General features: G+C 40.6%; 1 protein-coding gene across 4 annotated transcripts in view; it reads left to right on the top strand.

Moving 5' to 3' along the window:
• XPO6 (exportin 6) overlaps nt 1–21,239 on the top strand; it is a 107,074-nt gene that overhangs the window by 36,348 nt on the left and 49,487 nt on the right. For all 4 annotated transcript variants that reach the window (XM_067706302.1, XM_067706301.1, XM_067706304.1 and 1 more), the window contains 5 exons: nt 1,625–1,737; nt 2,533–2,730; nt 7,764–7,923; nt 9,890–9,967; nt 18,789–19,242. In XM_067706302.1, the coding sequence (XP_067562403.1) occupies nt 1,625–1,737; nt 2,533–2,730; nt 7,764–7,923; nt 9,890–9,967; nt 18,789–19,242 (1,003 nt within the window). The remainder of the gene's footprint in view (nt 1–1,624; nt 1,738–2,532; nt 2,731–7,763; nt 7,924–9,889; nt 9,968–18,788; nt 19,243–21,239) is intronic.

Genomic DNA, 21,239 nt, shown 5'->3' on the forward strand with positions numbered 1-21,239 from the left:
CTTATATCTAATTTCTCCATAGTCCTGTTTTAAGCTTATAATTGATATGCTTTTTGTTTTTCTCTTTAAGTTTTGGATTGCAAAGCTAATGTTGTTCACCTCAGTGTTCATGAATTAAAAGTGGAAGCTTTTTAACATATTTTTATTCTAATCTGATTTTTTAAATAGTTTTAAATAACCAGATGCTACAGAAGTCTAATTTAAATGCCGGCTAAGGAGAATCCGGGGGTTTGGTAGTAGGCGTGTCTTAGTTCTTTTTGTACCTAGTCTCCATAGCTTTATTTGAGTGTGTGGGCTGGAACCACTTCTTGCTTCTTTTTTGATGTCTTAGGATAAACTAAAGTCTTTCCTAGCTAGGTGGGAGAAAGGAGGGAGACCTTTTATTATAGGGGCTCCACCCATCCTCCACCAAAAGTGCTCTAGAGATAGAGCTGTTAGCAGGGAGCCTCAAGAGACAGTCTGGTCATTTTTAAAAGTGGAGAAGGCTGAAACATCAAAGAGGAGCAGTGATTTGCTTGGGATCAGACTCAGTGAATTAGTGGCAAAGTCTAGAACAGAGTCCAGCGTTCCTCATTTCCAACCAGAGATCACTCTCTGGTTGGACTTCACCTCTGGGAGTCATAGAAACTTTTGCTTAATTATAAGAACACATCATCAGCTTCCTTTATGGGATTTATAATGAGACTGCCTTGGTGCACTTAGCCTGCGTTGTAGGGCACTGGCAGAGCGGTGACTTTAGGGTTAGAACGGGCTGCAGTGCTTGCTGCTTTTCCAAGGGCTTCCTAGAATCTCTCAGGGTTGTTGCCTTTGTATTTTTACCCACTCTGTGTTATATTTTATGACCAGCGCAGCAGGTCAAGGTGACTAAGGGGCAGCATGTCCAGAAACACGGTGATAGACTCTTAATGCTTGCTGTTTGTCCAGCAGCCTCAGGAGGAAGAAAACCACTTCTAACTGATTTGAGGTGCCCAGGGTGGTTCCTGGCAACTCCCATGACTGCCGCTCTTGTTTGCCGACTCCTGGGTGATATTTTAAAATAAAACCAACTCAGATGAAGGGAGTTAGCCATCTTGAATTCTCTTGCATTTTTTCCAATCCTGCATTTATAAGATTAGTCTTAATTTTTTCTTTTCCTGCTTTTCTGGCCATCATTTTGTGTGTGTGTGTGTGTGTGTGTGTGTGTGTGTATAAGTGTGTAAGAACAGTGTTGAGTGAGTGGTGAGGAGATAACATATAGCTGTACCCCAGAGGAAGTAAGTTACCGGTTGGCCATCATTTGTAAGGTAAAAATGATACTCTTCTATCTGTCTGTCTACACATTAGATTAAGAATTTCAGCAGTGAAAGTTTCTCTACCTAAAATAGTGCCCATAAAAAAAAAAGGTGTCCGTAGCTAGGTTATTGTTATTTGGGTGTCAGCGTTCATGGTCACCTCAGAGTCAGAAAAATATTGTATGCTTTGTCCTTTCTATCTTGAAGAATCAGCTGGATTTTGTAGTTGGTTTTGATGTCATTACATTATGTAGAAGAGGTGTGTTTTAAAAAAAAAAATAGTAAAACAGCCAGCCTTGTATTAATTTTGTGTATTTTCATAGCCTTCTCTTGTTGCTATTTAACTTTTCCAGAGGAACTTCTTAATAACTTTGCTCAGCAAATAGGAGCCTGGAGATTCTGCCTGTATTTTCTCTCCAGCACTAGGAATGACTATGTAATGATGTACAGTTTAACGGTTTTTGAGGTAAGTTGTCAGATACTTTTATACTATTCTGAAGAGTATTTCTTAGTCACATTGCCTTGTTATTGGCACTAGACTTTAGTTTTGATGTGTACATGGCTGGGAAATAGTGGTAACCCATCTCAGGGGCTTCTTCCCCATATACTGCCTTTGTCAAGATGTCAGGTTTTCCAGGGCACCTTTCCATCTTCAGCACCAAAAGGTAAGATAGGTGAGGTCGGGAGGTCGTTTGTGGTAACATGTAACTTTTCCTTCCATGTTATCATTTAAAAGAGAAAGATGATTAAAGAAAAACAGTTGGGAGGAGGGATGATACCCATTAAAAATCTTCATTTATTTCAACTCTCTTCCAATCATTGCCTTCCTGTGCACACTTTTTTCCAAAAAACCTAATTATAATCATATTGCTCATTTCATTTTGCATTCTGTTTTTCCCCCCACTTAACCTTTATATTATATTTCTATAAGTGGTTGTACCATTATTCACCAAGCCATTCTCTTATTCTTACATTAAAGTTGTTTCTGTCATTATTCTTTGGTGGAGACAATGGTGTTATAGAAAGTTTTTGCACCTACACCTTTTTGTTTCTGTTAAATTATGTAGCTGTTAAATTATGTTCCTAGGAATGGGATTATTGTATCATAAAATTTGAATATTTTATTATTCTCATTGCCAAATTGCTCCAAACCTTTGTTTAAAAGCAGTTTCTTGTTTGAGGGAGATAGCTACTGTTGGATGAAAACCAGTTTGTTTTGTGTATAGATTGTTAACTTACAAGATGTATACTTGTTTTTCAGAATCTGATCAATAAAATGTGGCTTGGGGTCCCATCTCAGGATAAGATGGAAATCCGTAGCTGCCTGCCCAAACTCCTCTTGGCTCACCACAAGACCTTACCTTACTTCATCCGGAACAAGCTCTGCAAAGTGATTGTTGACATCGGCCGTCAAGATTGGCCCATGTTCTACCATGACTTTTTTACTAACATTTTACAGGTAAGGAGATAACCTATGGAAACTTTATCTTGTAAGTAATTTGTTTGAAGAAGTGATTATTTTCTTGTCTTGAAGAGGATTTTTAAGATGAGCATTTTGGAACTGCAGTGGTGAGGTCATTGTGGGGTGGATTATCTCATTCACTTAACCTTGTGTTCCTGAGACGTGTTGCACCTTGGTGCAGTGGAGAAGGTGGGGGATGGGAACCCCAATCACTTTGTTAACTTCTTGTGAAATTTTGTCCAGCAAGTATTTGAAAGCCTGTTAGGTACCGTGCCAGGTGTTGGGTGCCAGGATGAGGCCTTTGATAGTTATAGTTTAGTGGGGAGAAAGCGATGGAAATAATAATTACCCAACAATATGTTAATGACTGTAGCGAAGTATTGTGCCAAGTGCAGTGAGGACACGGCATTTAGACTCAAGGAGCTGAGGTGTTTTCAGTGTTGCTGGTGATGAGATGTGAGGTGGTCGCTTGAGTGGTAGAGTGAGAGGCTAGGCTGATGGACAGGGCCAGAGCAGGGAGGGCTTTGCGTTTGCAGGGGGCATCAGTGTTTAATTCATAGTCCTTACTCGAGAACTAATGAAAAGTTTGGAGAAGGGAGACAACGTGGCCACATGTTTATGTTGGAGTGACGACTTCGGCAGCAGTGTGGAGTCTGGATTGCAGAGGGGTGAGGCCGGAGCGAAGGAGGCCTGGAAGGCTGCTGCTGGAGAAGTCTGAGTGAGCCCAGGGGCCTGAGCCAAGCCGGGGCTTACCTGCTGGACAGCAGCGAGGCACGGAGGCGGCTTTGGGCAGGGACTAGGCTGTAGGGAGGAGGGAAGGAGGAAGCTAGAATGCCTTCCAAGTTCCTGGCTCAGATGGCAGATTTTCTAGGCCATCTGAGGAAATGGGGTTGGGTAGAAGATGGTGAATTCAGTTTGGCAGAAAATGCATTTAAGATTTGCGTGTTCCTTCTGTGCACGTCTGGTGAGACATTAGGAAATGTGGATCTGGGGTTCAGGATTTGGAAGTCATCAGGGAATAGGGGGGACCTAAAAGCCAAGAGGGCGATGCTTTTGTTCATTTGATTCCTGTGATAAAGTTGGAAATGTTTATATTATCGAGGCAGTCTGGGTATGTAGGAAATGGGTATTATGTACAGATTATAGAAATAAAATTCTTTGAAAATTGGTTATAGTCTTAGTGACGGCAGAATCTTCCAGAACAATACCCTTTTCTAATGTTCTGCTTGCTCTCCCTGCAAACCGTTTGAATGATGCAGCAATTTAAAAAATTCAGCATCCATATTGCTTCTTTTGGATCACCTCTCAAGGTGGCACAGAAGTTCTTCCTTCAATATTATTTTGTTTTGTATGGTGATTCATTTATCTAGAGATTTATTGAATTGTTATTGTAAAGGAGATTCATGCATTTATTCCATAAACTATTTGTTGAATACCAGCCATGTACTAATAACTAGGTACGTTGGGGGATATAGTAATGAACAAATAGCTGCCTTCATGGAGCTTATAATACCAAGGGGGAGGCATCAGTAAACAATAAGCAAATAAATTCTTTCAGGTAGGTATAAGTATTGTGAGAAAACTAAATCTAGGGTGAGGAGGAGTGAATATCAGAGGTGTTATTTAGATGGGACGATCATGGAAGCCTTTTCTGAGAAGCAGACTCTTGAGCGGAAACTGAGTGGAAGTGATGGAGTGAGCCATGTGGGCTTCCAGGGGAACAGTGTTGTAGGCAAAGGGAATAACAGTGGAAAGAACCCGAGGAATGGCAAGGAGGTGGGGAGCCTGCAGTGGTGGGTTAGGAGGCCAGAGGCTTTGCTGGCTCTCTCTGACACGCTTCCTTTCACTCCAAGTTGAAAAGCAGTTGTGGTAAGTCTCCATGGCTCTCTGAGAGGGAGCGAGGAAGTCCATGGAGATGGAAAGAACCAGGAAGGTGGGGGGGTCTGAGTGGATTCCATCCTGGGTTGGTCAGTGGTGTGTCTTGTGTGAAGCAGCAGTGGAATGTGAGCCAGACAGAGAGCTGAGTCTTGTCGGCAACAGTGAGGAGAAGCCATGTTTTCGCCCAGCTGGGATCATTTCCTTCGGTGAAAAGCAGACATTTCTTGTCTGCCCATCAAGTATGATTAATGATGATAAATGAGAATTTGGAAGAGCATTTTTAGGTGAGGTGCTCATGGAGATTTCAGAAGGGTAGCTGTCTTCCTCTCTTGCCCACCACCTCCCGCTTTCCACCCTTCAGAAATGACTCCTTTCACCCCATGCAGCCTTCATAACTTTGAAACACCCCGTAGTGGAAGGGGCACTGGACTGGGAGGCAGTGGGTTTGGGGTCTGTGTCCATTTTTGTCACAGATCACCTTGATTTTAGTAACTCCTATGTGAGCCTCCATTTCCTTCTGTGTACAACGAGAGGATTGGACTAAGTGATCTTTAAAATTCTTTCCAGTTGTATTATTCCCCGCTTCTTATTCATGCATGAGAACCAGTCAGTGGCATGAAAGCCATGTCAAGAATGATTGGTGCTAAATTGCTGACATTTCTGATAATGATAATAAAATCTTTTCTTTAGGCATTGGTAAACAAGACCAAACTGGTTCTGGAATCAACTTCACAATTATATGATCTGTTGATTAAACCATCTGAAAGGTTTTTTTTTGGCTTAGTTCCATTATGGCCTGCGGTCTGGGGTGCATAGCCTTTTTTTTTTTTAATTCTGTAACATTTGGCCTGGGGCATCTGTGCAGTTTATGCCATAATTATGATGACTGTCATACCAGGCAAAGAGGAGTTGATTTGGGGCCCCAGAAAGATACCTACAATTCTGTGTGTTGGTATAGCCTTTCTAGGCCACTGGAGAAGGAATCATTGAAGTGAGAACCGACCCCTGTTCTCCCCACCTCCCCCAGCCGCCTGCACTAGCACATACATCACACCTTTCTAGAGTCTGTTCTTCAGAGTCCTGGAATCTGCTGAGCTGGACTTCTGGTCACATTGTGCCTGGGGCCAGATACTTAAGTGGCAAGCATCGAAAAGAAGCATAGAAAGAATTTTGATGTTTCTTCTCTGATTGGCTGGTATGATAAAAATTTCTGAAGCTAACACTAAGCACCTGAAATTGATTTGCAACCTGAAGGTGCTTATTCTGTATTAAAATAAATTGCAGAGATTACCTATGTCATGAGCTTTAATTATGTATGTGAAGATGGTGAAAGGAAGCACTCTTTTAATAAAAAGCTTTCTGGAAACAAAGCTAGTGAGAAGGAAAATTACACATTTTATCAGGCTGTTCTTTCAAGTAAAGAATAATTTTCAGCCAGCTTCTTGTCTGACTCTTCCCTTCTCCCAAATGATGAGAGAAAGGAGGACCTTTAAGATACATTTTCCATACTCTAGGGATTTTTTATTTCTGGAGAGCACAGAAGCATTTCATATGTACAGGAAAGTATTGCCCAGTGGACTATTTGGTAATGAGTCATTCCCAGCTGAGAGAGTAAGAATGAGGTCTTGGGGGAAAATAGAGACAAAAGGGGTGGAAGAGAAAGAAGGAAATGAAAGGGGAGAAGTAATAGAAATCTTTTAAAATACAGATTGATAATCCAAAGGTGTGAGTGAAAAGGGATGCTTATAAAGTTCTATTCACGTTATCATGTAAAGAAAAATTGTTAGAGGAGGGATTTCCTGTTTCTCCCCTACTGCATTATCTGAATTTTAAGTCGATGTTAGAAATAGCCCGAACTTGTAGCAAATGAAGAGAAAACTTGTGGAGGATGTACTTGAAGTGTTAGCTGATTTAATAGAGAGCATTTTCAACACACTATTGCTTGCTGCTGAGGGCAGTTGAATTTCTCTTTAAGTTCTCAATATTGAGTCCTGCTCTTCGGGGATGTGCTTTTGCTTGGTCTGCAATGGGAAGAGTTGTTTTCAAGGACAGGAAAGTGCCCTGTGTTTTTTGAAGTGGAGAATATCCTTTCTATCTGGGTGTAGTTCCTGACCTCCTCTTCCCTAAGGCTTATATTTTATAGATTGAGTAAATAAAAAACTTATTTTTATCAGGGAATGAACTACATTTAAAGTTAACTATGATTAAAGAAAATGGTCAAGTTTTTCAATTTGTTTGCTCTTTCATAGATTGTAGCATATAACCCAGTAGGATTTTAATGGTACCTTGATTACTTTTACCGTTTCTGGAAACTAAAAAATAAATGCTTTGAATATATTGAAATTGATAAGAAAGGTATAAGTAGTGTTATGCTGTTGAAAGTGTACCTTTTTTTGTCTCTTGTTTAAGGAAACTTTCCTATGGCATAGTGGATATTGCAGGTGATAGAAAAAGTACCTTAATTTGCTACGTAGGTATTTGCAAAGTCCACCGTATCAGTATCATAGTTTAATGACGTGTATGTGTGTTTCTGCTCTGCCACATGTTTAATCTTGAACTCTTATGAAGCATTCAAAGCTTGGAACTGTAAACTTGATTTAACACCTGAATGTTGGAAAGATATCACAAATTGGTTTACACATACCTTAATCACTAATATAGTAACCTGGGCAGAGTAACCAAGGCTCTGTTGGGAGTATGGACATGTATAAAAATTGTCATGTTAGGTGTAAAAGAGCATTGCTTTCTTGTTGTTTTTAAGTTCATGGTGTTATTTAGAATTCTGTCTTTAAAATAAGATGAGAATATATTTTGAATGGTTAAAAAGGTACATAAGTGTACTCAGTCATTTTTCTAAAGGTTTGATTTATGTAGCCTGTTCATGTAAGATTAAACACACAGAGGTACAGTTGACATTCTGTATCCACAGGATTTGAACCCTCCTGTATGAGGGCTGACCACACGACACCATTGAATATAAGGGACTTGAGCATCCTTGGATTTTGGTATTCACGGGGGTCCTGGGAACCCCCCCCCCCCCCCCCCCCACGGATACCGAGGGACGACTGTACTTCATAGGTTCACCATTTGTCGTCTTCTTTGTACCTTAATTAGCCAGGCACTCTGCTCAGAAACTTACTTTTTCCTGGCAGTTGATCCAGTCCCCTGTGACAACTCCCCTCGGGCTGATCATGTTGAAGACAACTTCAGAAGAGCTGGCTTGTCCCCGTGAGGACCTCAGCGTGGCTCGGAAGGAGGAGTTGCGAAAGCTGCTGCTGGAACAGGTGCAGACAGTGCTTGGGCTACTGACAGGTGAGCAGCTGGGTGGCACCAGAAGGCAGAGGCCTGCCTGCAGATGCCCGGAGTGCAGGCCCTGGCACTCAGAATTTTTGAGCAGTTGCCTTAGCTGTTACTGAGACCGAACGTAAAAACACAAAGAATGTGGTGCCGTATTCCCAGCACCTAGCCCAGTATCTAGCACACGGTAGGGTCTCAAAAAATGCTTGTAATTTATTTTCCTTTTAAAGTCTTTATTTTGTCGTCACTATAGCCATGATTAATGTGGTATAGACAGGGTCATAGGAATGTGATTGAAATGCTGATTACTGCATTCTGAGTAAGGTGGGTGGCAGGCACTTTATTTAAGATGATTTGAATTTAAATCAGGAGAAGTTGGAGGAGGAGGAGGAAGATGTGAACATTTCGAATTCTGAGTAAGGAAGTGAGACCAGGTGTGGAGTCAGCACCCTGTGCGCCAGGTTGTAGTTGTATATAGCGTTTGCTTCGTCATCTGGTCTGTTGTGTTAGAGCCTCGTGACTATGAGTGAAGAGTAAGAATAAACAGAAAGCAAACTGCAGAATGAGACAGGAGGGTAGGAAGAGAACGGAGCCCCTGTGTCTCGAGGGAGACAGGGCAAGGGCCGTGCCCGCTGTGCTGTCAGTGGAGCTGCTGGTTCTGGGCGGTGTTGGGCCACAAGGCTGAGCTGCGCGCTGGAGGGAATGTTGTAGGGACCAGAAGGGTTTCTGTCTCCAGCTCTTCTACTCAGGCTGCTTCTTGGATATCTAGGGACTTTTTTTTTTTTTTTTTCCTGCATGTGTTACAAAAGCAGTCGTCATGAGGTGGGCACTTAAAATTGGTTATAAGAGTGTTTTGATTAAAAGTAAAGTTGTCATTTACCACCCCCCATCCTCCCCCAAATCCCTAGGGGAAACCCAAACCTCAGAGCATTTATTCATTCAAAGCATATTCATTGACATCCACAATTAGATGTTAAATTTCTGGAGTTAGGGACCATGTCTGATATCTCTGTGTCCTACTTTTGCAGACACTAAAATTTTTTGAATTGAGATATAATTCACATATCATAAAATCTACCATTTTAAAGTATAGCAGCTCAGTGGTTTTTAATATAGTCACAAGGTTGTGCTACTATCACATTGTCTAATTCCAGAACATTTTCATCACCCCAACCTCTGGCAACCATTAGTGTATTATCTGTCTCTGGTTTTTCCTATTTGGACTTTTCATAAAAATAGAATCATAGAATATGTGACCTTTTGTGTCTAGCTTCTTTTACTTAACATGATATTTTCAGTGTTTTCCATGTTATAATATTAAATATTTTGAGAACAGAATATTTTTAAAAGCTTTTATGATCATCTTATGTACCAGGTTCTGTAAGGAGATATAAAGAGGAATAAAACATAATCCCTGCCCTCTAGTAAGGTATACTCTAGTACGGGAGAAAGACAATGTGTTAAGAGTTATGGTAGAGGTATGTTTTATGTGCAGGCAAAACTGAGCAGGGAAAACTTCCTGGAGGAGGTGACAGCTGAGTGGAATTCTGAGAGACAGACAGGTAGCAGTTAGTTAGTCTGGTGAAAGGTCAAGTTGGATTGGAAGGGGGAGAGCAGTTCAGAGGTTAAGAAGGAGAACACATGAGAAAGGAACAGCTAGTAAATAGTGCAGTGTGATGAAGCCTGCGTGTGGGGTGGGGGTGAGGCCGGACAGGGAGAGCAGAGGCCAGATGCTGAGATTGTGCGGATGGTACTGTTGACTGGTGAGGAGCATGAGAATATTAGTGGCAGGTTTGTGGGGGAAGATAAATTGAGTTTGGAATATCCAAGTGGTGGTGTCCAGAAAAAGCAGTTAGACATAGAGACAGTTGTTTAAATACTGATTCTTGATCAAATATATCAATACATTGTTTTTCTAAATCTGATTTTTATATGTTAGGTTTTATTTCTCTCTTAAACTCAGTTTCTCCTTTCTTGGTAGGTATCTTGGAGACTGTCTGGGACAAACACAGCGTGACTGCTGCCACCCCACCACCATCCCCAACCTCAGGAGAAAGTGGTATGGTCTGCACCACACATTGTGTTCCTCTTTTTAAATTCAGTTGGGGGTCTCAGCAGGGTAGCAATTGCTTATCTATGCCAGACACAGATGCACATTCTTCCTTAATCTATTTTTGGCCTCTCTGCCCTTGTCTTCTGAGTAGCTGACTTTCTTAGTTCCTTGTAAGTACATGTACTTTCTAATATAATATTTCGAACAACATAGCTTGTTTCTTCCTTGCCCATCAGGAAGGTGGCACCTTCAGCTTATGACTGCTGTCCCTCCTGGCTTATTTTTCCCTTTTTCTCATATTTCATGGCTGTATTGCTCATGCTGAGGTTGGTATGAGCCTGTGGGCGTGATGGGTCTGCTTTGCAGTCATGCAGGGGTCAGGTCATAGGAGGTGGGTGGCAGCCCGAAGGAGGGGACGTGGGTATGTGGAGTGCTTCTTCCTCATGGGCTCAGGGAAAAGTCATCTTGGCCTGGACAGATTGGGAACCAGTGTGCAGTAATCAGCATTGACTTTACAAAAGTTCGGATTTATTTGATCAAGTGTGGGCATATTTACAGTGGCCATTAAATAGTTTACTGGTGGCTAGTTATTGTCCATAGTTATATTAATATCTGTTTCAAAAGTCAGAGTGCAGTTCACCTAAAAATGGCTACTTTCAAGGATGGATGGAAAGAGGAAATTGTGTCTGAGCAGGAACTTTTCACTTCTAAATGGCTTCTGTTTATGTTAAATGGTCACAAATTCTTTTCAAGTAGAGTACATCCTGTGAAATGACACATACTACTTCCTCTACTGTAAAGGTTGATGTGGCTAATGAGAAGTGTTTCCTCATCTTTCTCCTTTACCTCAAGGAAATAGGCTGTTGAAATCAGACATCTCTGAGCCCTAGCTGTTTCATGTAGCCTGTTGTTAATATGTGGAAGTTGAAATTCTTGCAGAGTTGCTGTAGAATTGAAAATACATCATGAAGTTTTGAGGACTGCTTACAGTTTACTAATTTATTTCAATTCTATTTATCATACTTGGATTAAAAACTGTTAGTCATTTGTCATACTTCTTAGGTTAAAAACTATTACAGAGTTCTAGAGTATAGTAAAAGCCTACAGGAAATTGAACTTTATTTGTATTTGGTGGCAAACCTTCATTTTCAAAGTGGATATTTGAGGTGACTTAGCAGATTTATATTTTGCAATATTTGAATGATTAAAGAAAAAATTGCAAAGATGCAGAGATTTGATTTTTGAGTATACACCTTGGAATCTCTTGCAGTTTGGCTGATCTTAAAATTTGTCATCTCAGGAATTCCCTGGTGGTCCAATGGTTAGGACTCCGTGCTCTCACTGCGGAGGGCCCGGGTTCAATCCCTGGTGGGGGAACTAGAATCCCACAGGCCATGTGGTGTGGCCAAAAAAAAAAAATTTGTCATCTCATTTCAATAGTAGTTTGCAAAACTTGGTTCTTTTGATAGTTGAATACTATCTTAGTATCCAGGTTAAGTGAGCAGCAGCAGTTTACTTTAGTAAAACTTGTTTTTCTGACATCGTTTTCCAGTACCAAAAGTTGTGAGTTTTAGTTGGCTTCTTTCAGGTACATGTTCTGAGCTAACTCAGTTGATACTTTGATAGACTTATATCCTGGAGGGCAGGTTGGAGAATATTAGATAATACAAATCAAAAATAAATGCTTGACTCTTTCATGTTTTGCCTAGGTTTTGTTTATGAGGTTAGGGGAAATAAAATAAGAACTCAGTTGACATTCCATACAAACAAAACCTAAAAATATGATGAGTGCTTTTTGAGAGTTGCCTCTTAGACACTATTAAAATTTTTGAAGTCTTGAATTTTAGTGTTTGAGAAAAAGCAGAATAAATTGAAACTGGTGGGGGGGTGGACTAGGGAGTTAAATAAGCTTTTAAGTTGGTACACTTCCTCTTTTTAAAAAAAATTGCATGTTCACTTGTTAACTCTCTTTGTGAGAGTTGTGAGTGAAGTCATCAGATTTTGCTTCACTATATGGGCAAAAATGCTAATGATTTAATCAACATTTATTTTGATGCTTTTGCTCAACTGCCTTTGTGCCCTTAAGACACCAAGTTAAGTGGTAAAATGTCTAGAAAATTCTTTAGCTCTCTTGACTGTGAGTTCAGTTTTATGGAGGAAATTCTGAGAAACCATGGGGCCCAGTGAATAAACTCAGATAATTCCTAAACATACCCCATCAGCAGTCCCTGCCAGACTCTCACTGCCCTGCCCAGCTACCCATCAGACTTGGCCCCGTGGGCTTTTGGTCTCTTTTCTCATATGTTTTCTTGTAATGTCATTTTCTGTCTGATCACTTTCAAAGAATAAAACCCAGGGACTAGTCCCTCTGACAACTGCTCTAACAGTCTGGTTATAGAAAAAATTTTGACAGGTGTGTGTAGTTCATTTCTCAGAATAGTTCCCCAAATTATTGCCTCATCTCTTAAACTCACCTCACTAGACCAGAATCCTGTGAAATTGATGATGGTTTTCTCTCTTATTTACAAAAAGGAAGCTGGGGTTCATGGCGGGTAACTTGCCAGAGGTCACATCACCAGTGAGGGGTGGGACAGTGACGTGAACCCATCATTCCCAGTCGAGGTGCACTGTCTTTCTTCTAAGTTTGCTGTCTCGGTCACTCTCACCATTTCTGCCTGCCTCCTCCTTCCCCTGGTTGAGTCCTGGCTCGCTGCTTACTTGGTTTACCTTCTCTGACCTTGGATGTCCTCTCTGTAGAAGAGCAGCTCTGCTCTGAGGAGTGAGTGAGGGGAGGTGTGGATGTACCGTCTGTATGCCATGGTGCGGCTTCCTTCTTTGCTCGTGCAGCCTCAGCCCTCTTCCTTAGTTACTCTCCTCTTGTCCTTGCTTCTTTTTGCTTGGAAAATGGGAAAAAATGTGAACAAAACGAAATTACATAAATACTGTAGTTCTGAGCTAGCTTTGTTCTGTAATAAAAATTAAGGGGCCATATCGGTCTTGCACACATGGTATTTAGTTTTAAATATAGATGTGTATATATACTGGCGATGGAAAGTTTTTTAGGGTGAAGATGTCTTAGCCCTAATTGATTACGACCAGTTTACGCCTTCTGGTTTTTTCCCAAACTCTTTATAAGATGCACATGTTCGGGTACTTGCAGATCTTTTCACCTGTAGAAAAATGGGACTTTGGATCACAACTCTTTTGATCTTGTTTCCTCCTCCCAAGGGTTCCTTAAAAAGAGTTTCTCCCCATTTTACTGGACTGAGGCTACAGTTAGGTCGGAGGTTCTTAGTTGGGGTGATTTAGCCCTGCAGGGGATATTTGGCAATGTGGAGAAACTTCTTGGTTAACATAACTGAAGAAAGAGTAAGTACTACTGGCGTCTGGTGAGTGGAGGCCAAGGATGCTGCTAAATATCCTTCAGTGCACAGAACAGTAAAGAATTATCCAGCCCCAAATGTGAATAGTGCTGAGGTTGAGAAACTCTTAGTGAATGTAGAACTGAATAGAACACATGTGGAATTTCAATAAGTAAGAAAAGAAGAAAGCTGAGGGGATCTTTGTATGAAAGCCCATTACAAGTGTCCCAGCCATGTCTGGGTTACTTCCAAGTCAGTAAATGCCCCAGAGTGGCCTACGTACTGCTTGGGGCGTGGGTGTCTGCTGCCGCCAGGGCCTGGCCCAATTCAGGGACGATGAAGTTGGTCACAGGTTTTTTAAAATCGAGGAGCCCTCTTACAAGTCCTCTTTATAATCAAGAGCTTGTTAAAGCTGTCTCAGCATAGCTTTGGAAATGCTGCAGCATGAAGCAGGGTCTCTGTTCTGTGGCGATGCCTTCACTTGGATTAAAATATAATTTTGGGGCTTCCCTGGTGGCGCAGTGGTTGAGAGTTCGCCTGCCGATGCAGGGGACACGGGTTCGTGCCCCGGTCTGGGAAGATCCCACGTGCCGCGAAGCGGCTGGGCCCGTGAGCCATGGCCGCTGAGCCTGCGCGTCCGGAGCCTGTGCTCCGCAACGGGAGAGGCCACAACAGTGAGAGGCCCGCGTACCGCAAAAAAAGAAAAAAAAGAAAAAATATATATAATTTTGGAAAAAATTCTTCTATGATTTACTAAAATTCCCTGAAACATTTAAAGTTGAGTAAAATAATTTTTATCGAGAAACAACATTAAAAGATACTTGTTTTGAGGGGAAAAAATAGTCAGAGATCATCCTATCCACATAAACAGGTTTTTACCTTTGCATACTCCCGTTCAGTCTTTGTCCTTGTGCTTGTATCTTTGTATAGTTTCTGTCATGGTGTACACATGCTATTTTACATGTGACATTGGATCTTACATATTTTTCTATTTTTGAATATTAGCTTTCTGACTGATCATTTTTCTTGGCTGCATAATCTTTCCTGACCTGGCTTCTGGGAAGGAGCATAGGCTTTGGGGCTAGACCTGGGTTTTAGTTTTAGCTCTGCCTCTGACTAGCTGAGGAACATGGGGGAAATGCCTCATCTATCTGTGTTTGAGTTATTCTAACTGTCTGTAAGTGCAGATAATCGTAATACCTACTTTAGAGCTGGGAGCATTAAATGAGAATATGTAAAGTGCTTGGTGCAGCACCAAGCAAATAATAATAGCACATGAAATGGTAGCTGTTCTTTTTTTTTTTTTTTAACATTTATTTATTTATGGCTGTGTTGGGTCTTCGCTGCGTGCGGGCTTTCTCTAGTTGTGGCGAGCGGGGGCTACTCTTTGTTGCGGTGCGCGGGCCTCTCATTGCAGTGGCTTCTCTTGTTGCGGAGCACGGGCTCTGGGCACCCGGGCTTCAGTAGTTGTGGCTCTCAGGTAGAGCGCAGGCTGAGTCGTTGTGGCGCACAGGCTTAGTTGCTCCGCGGCATGTGGGATCTTACCAGACCAGGACTCGAACCCCTGTCCCCTGCATTGGCAGGCGGATTCTTAACCACTGTGCCACCAGGGAAGTCCTAGTAGCTGTTCTTAACATCAGTGTTATCATTGATGTGTTGCTTTCCCCACACCCCACCTTAGAATTCCATTCTGGAAAAATTCTTCTGAGCTGAAGAATAGGGCCAACTTTTTTGTTTTGTTTTTGTTTTTAAAGCCAGAATTTATTTCTATTTAAGAATGTTCAAGAGACTTTAAAAAGGCCCAAGGGCCCAACAGTGTCCGGGTTTAGTATAAGATCATACTGAGGTGGTGTCTGTTGGTTCCTCCATTGCTAAAGCCTCAATTTGATCCTGGTTGGTAAATGCCCTGATAATTCTAATAGTTGGGTAATGGTGATTTCCTCTAACTGGCATCTTTCATAAATGGCCGTCAGTCCATGAACGATGAAAAAAGCAATACCAGAAACAACCATTGATAGAAAGTTGTATGACTCAAGTGGAAAGCCACCACAGCAATTCCAAAAATCAAAATTATTAATCCAGTAATAAACAAACTGAAACGTTTGCAGATTCTGCTTGAACATCCTTCTTGCATTATTCTTTGAAACCAGGTCTTCTGATTACCAGCTTGAGTAGCTGAGATCATGATGAGTCTCATCTGGTATCAAATGCAGCTCTTTCAGAATAGAAACCAGCAAACACCTTTCAAGACAGATGCCAGAGGACAGCTTTTTAATCTAGTTTTAACAATGGAAATTAAACTCTTATTAATAAATCACAAAATCCTCATTTTAATGGCTGAGGAGATTGAGGCTGAGAAACGTTAACTACTCTGTTCATATTAATCCAACATTAGTATAAGGCAGCAGTTCTCAATAGGTCTGGGGACCCCTGGAGGTCCCCCCAAACCCTTTCAGGGTCCCAAAGGTCAACGATGTGGTCATAAAAATACTAAAACATTGTTTGTCATTTTTATTGTCACTCTTCTGAGTATACCGAGTAAAAAAAGCTCATTCAGATTCCACATTGCAGTTAACCTTTAAGAAATTAGTACTCATCAGATTTTAGTATTAGAATAGCTGCCGTTATCTGAAAAGGCCACTTCCTTCTCTTTCAGTTGTATATCTGTGTGAAGCTGGGTTCTCGTCATATACTTCAGTAAAACAACATTGTACAACAGATTGGGTACAGAACCAGATGAGAGAATCTAGCTATCTTCTTTCAAGCCACACAATAAAGAGATTTCCAAAAATGTAGAAACAGTGCTATTCTTCTCACTAATTTTTTGGAGGGCAAAATATAATTTTTTCATTTAAAAATGTTATTTATGCTAACATGTAATGGGCTTATCATTATTAAATGAATTAAATATTTGAAAAATTCTTAGTTTTAATTTCTAATATGACAAATATCAATAGAAATAACCTACATAAACAGAAAGAAGCTTTTTGCTGTCCTCAGTGATTTTTAAGAGTGTAAAGGGGTTTTAAGACTAAAACATTTGAGAACTGCTGCTATAAGGTAAAAAACAAAATGTAAAAATTTACCCAATATTCCACCATACAGAAATAACATCATTCCAGACCTGTCTCTCTACATAAATGCAGTTAAAGGTAGATTAAACTGAATAAAAGGACCAAATGGTATCGTATCATATATATTTTTTTGGTATCATATATTTTTGCTAAAGACTATTCAGTTTTAGTTTTACTTGAATTTAACAGGAAGTATTAAATGGAAGGAATTGCTGACCTTGAGATGCTTTTTCCACAAGGAATATTAGTTTGTAAAAGATATCTCCAAGGATAAGAAAAAAAGATTATGAAAACCAATTTCTTACTACATATTTTAATTTTAGACCATATATTTTGAGACTCCGTGCTTGTGAAAGATGAGAAAGTTAGTTAGCACACCCTTCTATAATTCCTCCATTTGTTTAGTCTTGATTCTGTATTTAATTCAGTGCTTGCATTAGTCCCTTTGCCACAGCTTCACCATTCTGTAATTCTTTTTTATTTATCTCTTTATTTGCATGGTTTCATCGTTCAGTTGCTCCCTAAGAATTTGTGGGCAATATATTATTTGAATTTTTGCATGTTTTAAAAAAATGTCACCTTCCTTTATACTCAAAGGGGACCTTTGGGTTAAGTCATTCTTTGCCCCAGAACTTGTAGATACTGCACCACTGTTTTTTGGCTTTGACTGTTACTGTGAAGTCTGAATTCGAGGTTTTCTCCTTTGTATATGTGCCTTTTCTGCCTACATTCCCTTATTACTGAAGTTTTTGTATTGATTACTCATTTTTTTTCTTGGGGCTGAATAAGCCCTTTCATTTTGTATAGTGACACCTTTATTTCAGGAAAGGCTTCTTCTTGTTATAGTTATGAATGTTTTTCTTCTTTTGTCTTCTCTAAAATCATTTTATAGCCACCCCCACCCCCAATTTCATTTTGTGTGATTTCCTTTAGTGTTTAGTGCTTCTCAAAAATTAAGCAAGCGTAAGAATCACCTGGAGAGCTGGTACAAGCACAGCTTCCTGCCCCTGCCCGCCAGGTTCTACTTCAGTGGGTGTGGGTGTTGCCTGATCATTTGTATTTCCGACAAACTTCCAGGTTATGTTGGTGATGCAGGTCCACAGACCTCACCTTGACTAGCCCAGTAGTTTCAAATTTTTGGTCTTTGGACCTGTTTACTCTTTTTTTTTTTTAATTGAGGTATAATTGACATATAACACTGTTAGTGTTAGTTGCAGGTGTACAAAATAGTGATTTATGTATATTTGCAAAATGATCACCACAGTAAATGTAGATCCATTACCACACATAGTTACAAATTTTTTTCTTGTGAGAATTTATTTTACACTACTATCAACTTTCAAATATACAATACAGTATTGTAAACTATAGTCACCATATTGTACATTACATCCCCAGGACTTATTTGTCTTACAGCTGGAAGTTTGTACCTTTTTACCACCTTCACCTGTTTCGCCCACCCTGGACCCCTTTATTCTTTTTTTTAAAAAAATTAATTAATTATTATTATTATTTTTTGGCTGTATTGGGTCTTTGTTGCTGCACACAGGCTTTCTCTCTAGTTGTGGTGAGTGGGGGCTCCTCTTCGTTGCGGTGTGCGGGCTTCTCACTGCGGTGGCTTCTCTTGTTGCGGAGCACAGGCTCTAGGCGCCCGGGCTTCAGTAGTTGTGGCATGCGGGCTCAGTAGTTGTGGCTCGCTGACTGTAGAGCGCAGGCTCAGTAGTTGTGGCACACGGGCTTAGTTGCTCTGCGGCATGTGGGATCTTCCTGGACCAGGGCTTGAACCTGTGTCTCCTCCATTGGCAGGTGGATTCTTAACCACTGTGCCACCAGGGAATTCCCTGGACCCCTTTACTCTTAAGAATTATTGAGGTCCTTAAAGAGCTTTGTGGGTTTTATCTATTGGTATTCAAACTGAGAAAATTTGGAAATATTTATTAATTCTTTTAAAAGTAACTGTGATGAACTCAGTGCATATTAACAAATAATACATCTTAATGAAAAATAACTTTTCCAAAGCAAACAAAAACACTTACTGAGAAGAGCGGCATTACATTTTTGTAAATCTCTTTAATATGTAGCTTAATGATAGATAGCGTTTGCTTTTTCTCTGTTGCTTGTAACTTGGCATGTAACCTCTGGAAAACTCCGTTGTACACTTGTGAGATAATAAAAGTGAAAAAGGAAAATAACATTCTTTTAAAAATAGTTTTGAATTTGTGAACCCCGAAAAGCGTCTGGGGGCTCTCAGGGGTCCCTGGACCAAACTTTGAGAACTTCTGCTTTATGCTAATGCTTGGTTTTTTGTTTTTGTTTTTTGTAAGGAGAATTACTTAAATTGGTTTATAAGAGATTTGATAGTGTGTATCTTAAAAGCCTTTTGTGTTTCAGGCGACTTACTGAGTAACCTGTTGCAGAGTCCTAGTTCAGCCAAACTGTTGAATCAGCCAATCCCCATCCTTGATGTGGAGAGTGAGTATATCTGTTCCCTGGCCTTGGAGTGCCTGGCCCATCTCTTCAGTTGGATTCCTCTGTCTGCCAGCATCACCCCGTCCCTCCTTACCACCATCTTCCACTTTGCACGCTTTGGCTGTGACATCCGGGCCAGAAAGATGGCATCAGTTAACGGCAGCAGCCAGAACTGTGTGTTGGGTCAGGAGCGCGGCCGGCTTGGGGTCCTGGCCATGTCCTGCATCAATGAACTCATGTCCAAGAACTGTGTGCCTATGGAGTTCGAGGAGTACTTACTGCGTATGTTCCAGCAGACTTTCTACCTCCTGCAGAAAATCACCAAGGATAACAATGCCCACACGGTGAAGAGCAGGCTAGAAGAACTCGATGAGAGGTAATGAAAACAGGTGTGGCATCGGCTGTGCCCTGAGAATGGGCCTTGACTGTTTATCACGTTGCGCTGCATAGTGTCTGTAATCCTCTTTGGTTTCAGAATCTGGGGCTCCTGGTGAGGAACGGAGAGGTAGGTGTGTACCAGTAAGTCCAAGCTTAGCTGGAAGGGCTAGGGTGGTTAAGGGAAGCGAGTCGAGTTGGAAAAGTTGTGAATTGTGTGAATTGTGTAGGTTGGTTGTCTTCTTTGCCCGTCCACCTCCTGTCCTCCCTTCCACCCTTGTCCGCCCTCTCCTCACTCTTTGCCTGCAGGTCTGAGGTGGTGCAGGAACTGGGACCGCTGCTCATGCGTAGCCAAGCACAGGAGAGGAGGCCCGTGGAGGTACAGGAGTTACACTTGCCCTTCCTTGCTTGGTGTTGCTTGTTGGTTCTTCCTGTTTGACTTTTCTCAAGTGAACGTCGTGCAGTGTGTAGGAATGTTGTCACTATTGTGAGTTTTACACTGATGACAAGAAAGGAGAGTTGTTAATGGGGCACACACCTGAGTTTCTTGGTTACTGTCCTCTTGAATGGCGCCTGAAATCACTTAGCCTCGCTTTATTAAGGACTCTTAGCAGATGGTCCCACAGTATGCTGAGGCATGGTCTCATTTATATTTCCCTTACAGATGATGTCATTTATGTATCTTACAGCTTTCATTAATATGATGCTACTGCTGTGTAAAAACAAAAGGGAAAATTGGAAGCTTATATTAAGAACATTATGTTGACTGTTCAGAGACTTTCAAACAGATAAATTGTATTGAATTAGTAAATATTTATAGATTGCCTGGCAGCAAAAGTTGTTAGTATTTTCATCAATTTTCCTTGGCTTGTTTTTGTTGTTAAGCTATACAGAGTTAAGCCATTTCTTTTACTTTAGAGTAAGCAGCAGGATATAAAGTCAGGTGCCTAAAGTTAAGACAGTTTTACTGCTTTCTAAATTTAGCAATTTTAATAAGTTATTCTAAAGTTGAAAAAATTGATACATGAGATTATTTTGGTTTGGTTCATTGTAAACAAGCTTTGTGTGAAATTTTCTTTGTATAATCACAAAAGAACTCATAATCTGATATGGTAATATGTTGGTTTTATTTTTCATTATTGGGTAATAGCTTCCTATTTGAATTCAAAAACATCAGCATTGAGACACACAGCTTATATGTTTATATCCTTTCTAGCTTTGGTTAAGAAAGGCTGTATTTTCATATGTTTAAAAAAATCACAACAGTAACCCAACTGCTTGTACCAACGATCAGATATCAGTTGTTCTGACTTTTACTGTGGTGTAATGTTTGTTATGGCTTACATTTGGGTGGTATAAAAATGTCATCATGGATGATCTGTGTTCTGATTTTGTTACGTGTAACTTTTGTGCTCTTGGTTTTATATTTTAATCCTATGCTTCCTATTGCCCTGTGAAAGCTGAGAGGTGCCTGGAAGCAGAAAGGTGACATGAACAACACTGTGTGCTTGCTTCCTGGCTCTTGGGTCCCTTACCACTAATTCTAAACAGCTAAGTCCATTCTCAGTTGTTTAGGAGCTGCTTAACCAGGTTTCTTCCTCTCTTCTCCTCTACTGCCTTTTTTTCTAACTTTCTACTGCTCATTAGCACCTGTACCAGAAGGTGGGCAAGGGAAAGAAAATGAGGTGAAATAAAATTGGAGTTTTAGCTACTGAACAGTCTTGCTTGTATTCTTTAAAAAAATTGGGTTGGAGATTCAAATAAAATTGAGATTGTGTGGTATTTGACCCATGACTTCTCCTTATTGTTTAATGGGTGGTAGGGAATTGAGTGCATCTTCCTAAAGAGCAGCAAACTGGTTGATGTCTTTGAATAACCACATAAAAATGTGTAATAGGCTGAGCGAGGAATGAGGAGTTCCTGCTCTTGAGTATTAGTGATTGAAGGCCTCAGAGAAGTTTTTTTGTACTTTCCTATCTCTAAAAACAGTTGATTAGT

The sequence above is a fragment of the Pseudorca crassidens genome, chromosome 15 (assembly GCF_039906515.1).
Source record: "Pseudorca crassidens isolate mPseCra1 chromosome 15, mPseCra1.hap1, whole genome shotgun sequence".
Lineage (NCBI taxonomy): Eukaryota > Metazoa > Chordata > Mammalia > Artiodactyla > Delphinidae > Pseudorca > Pseudorca crassidens.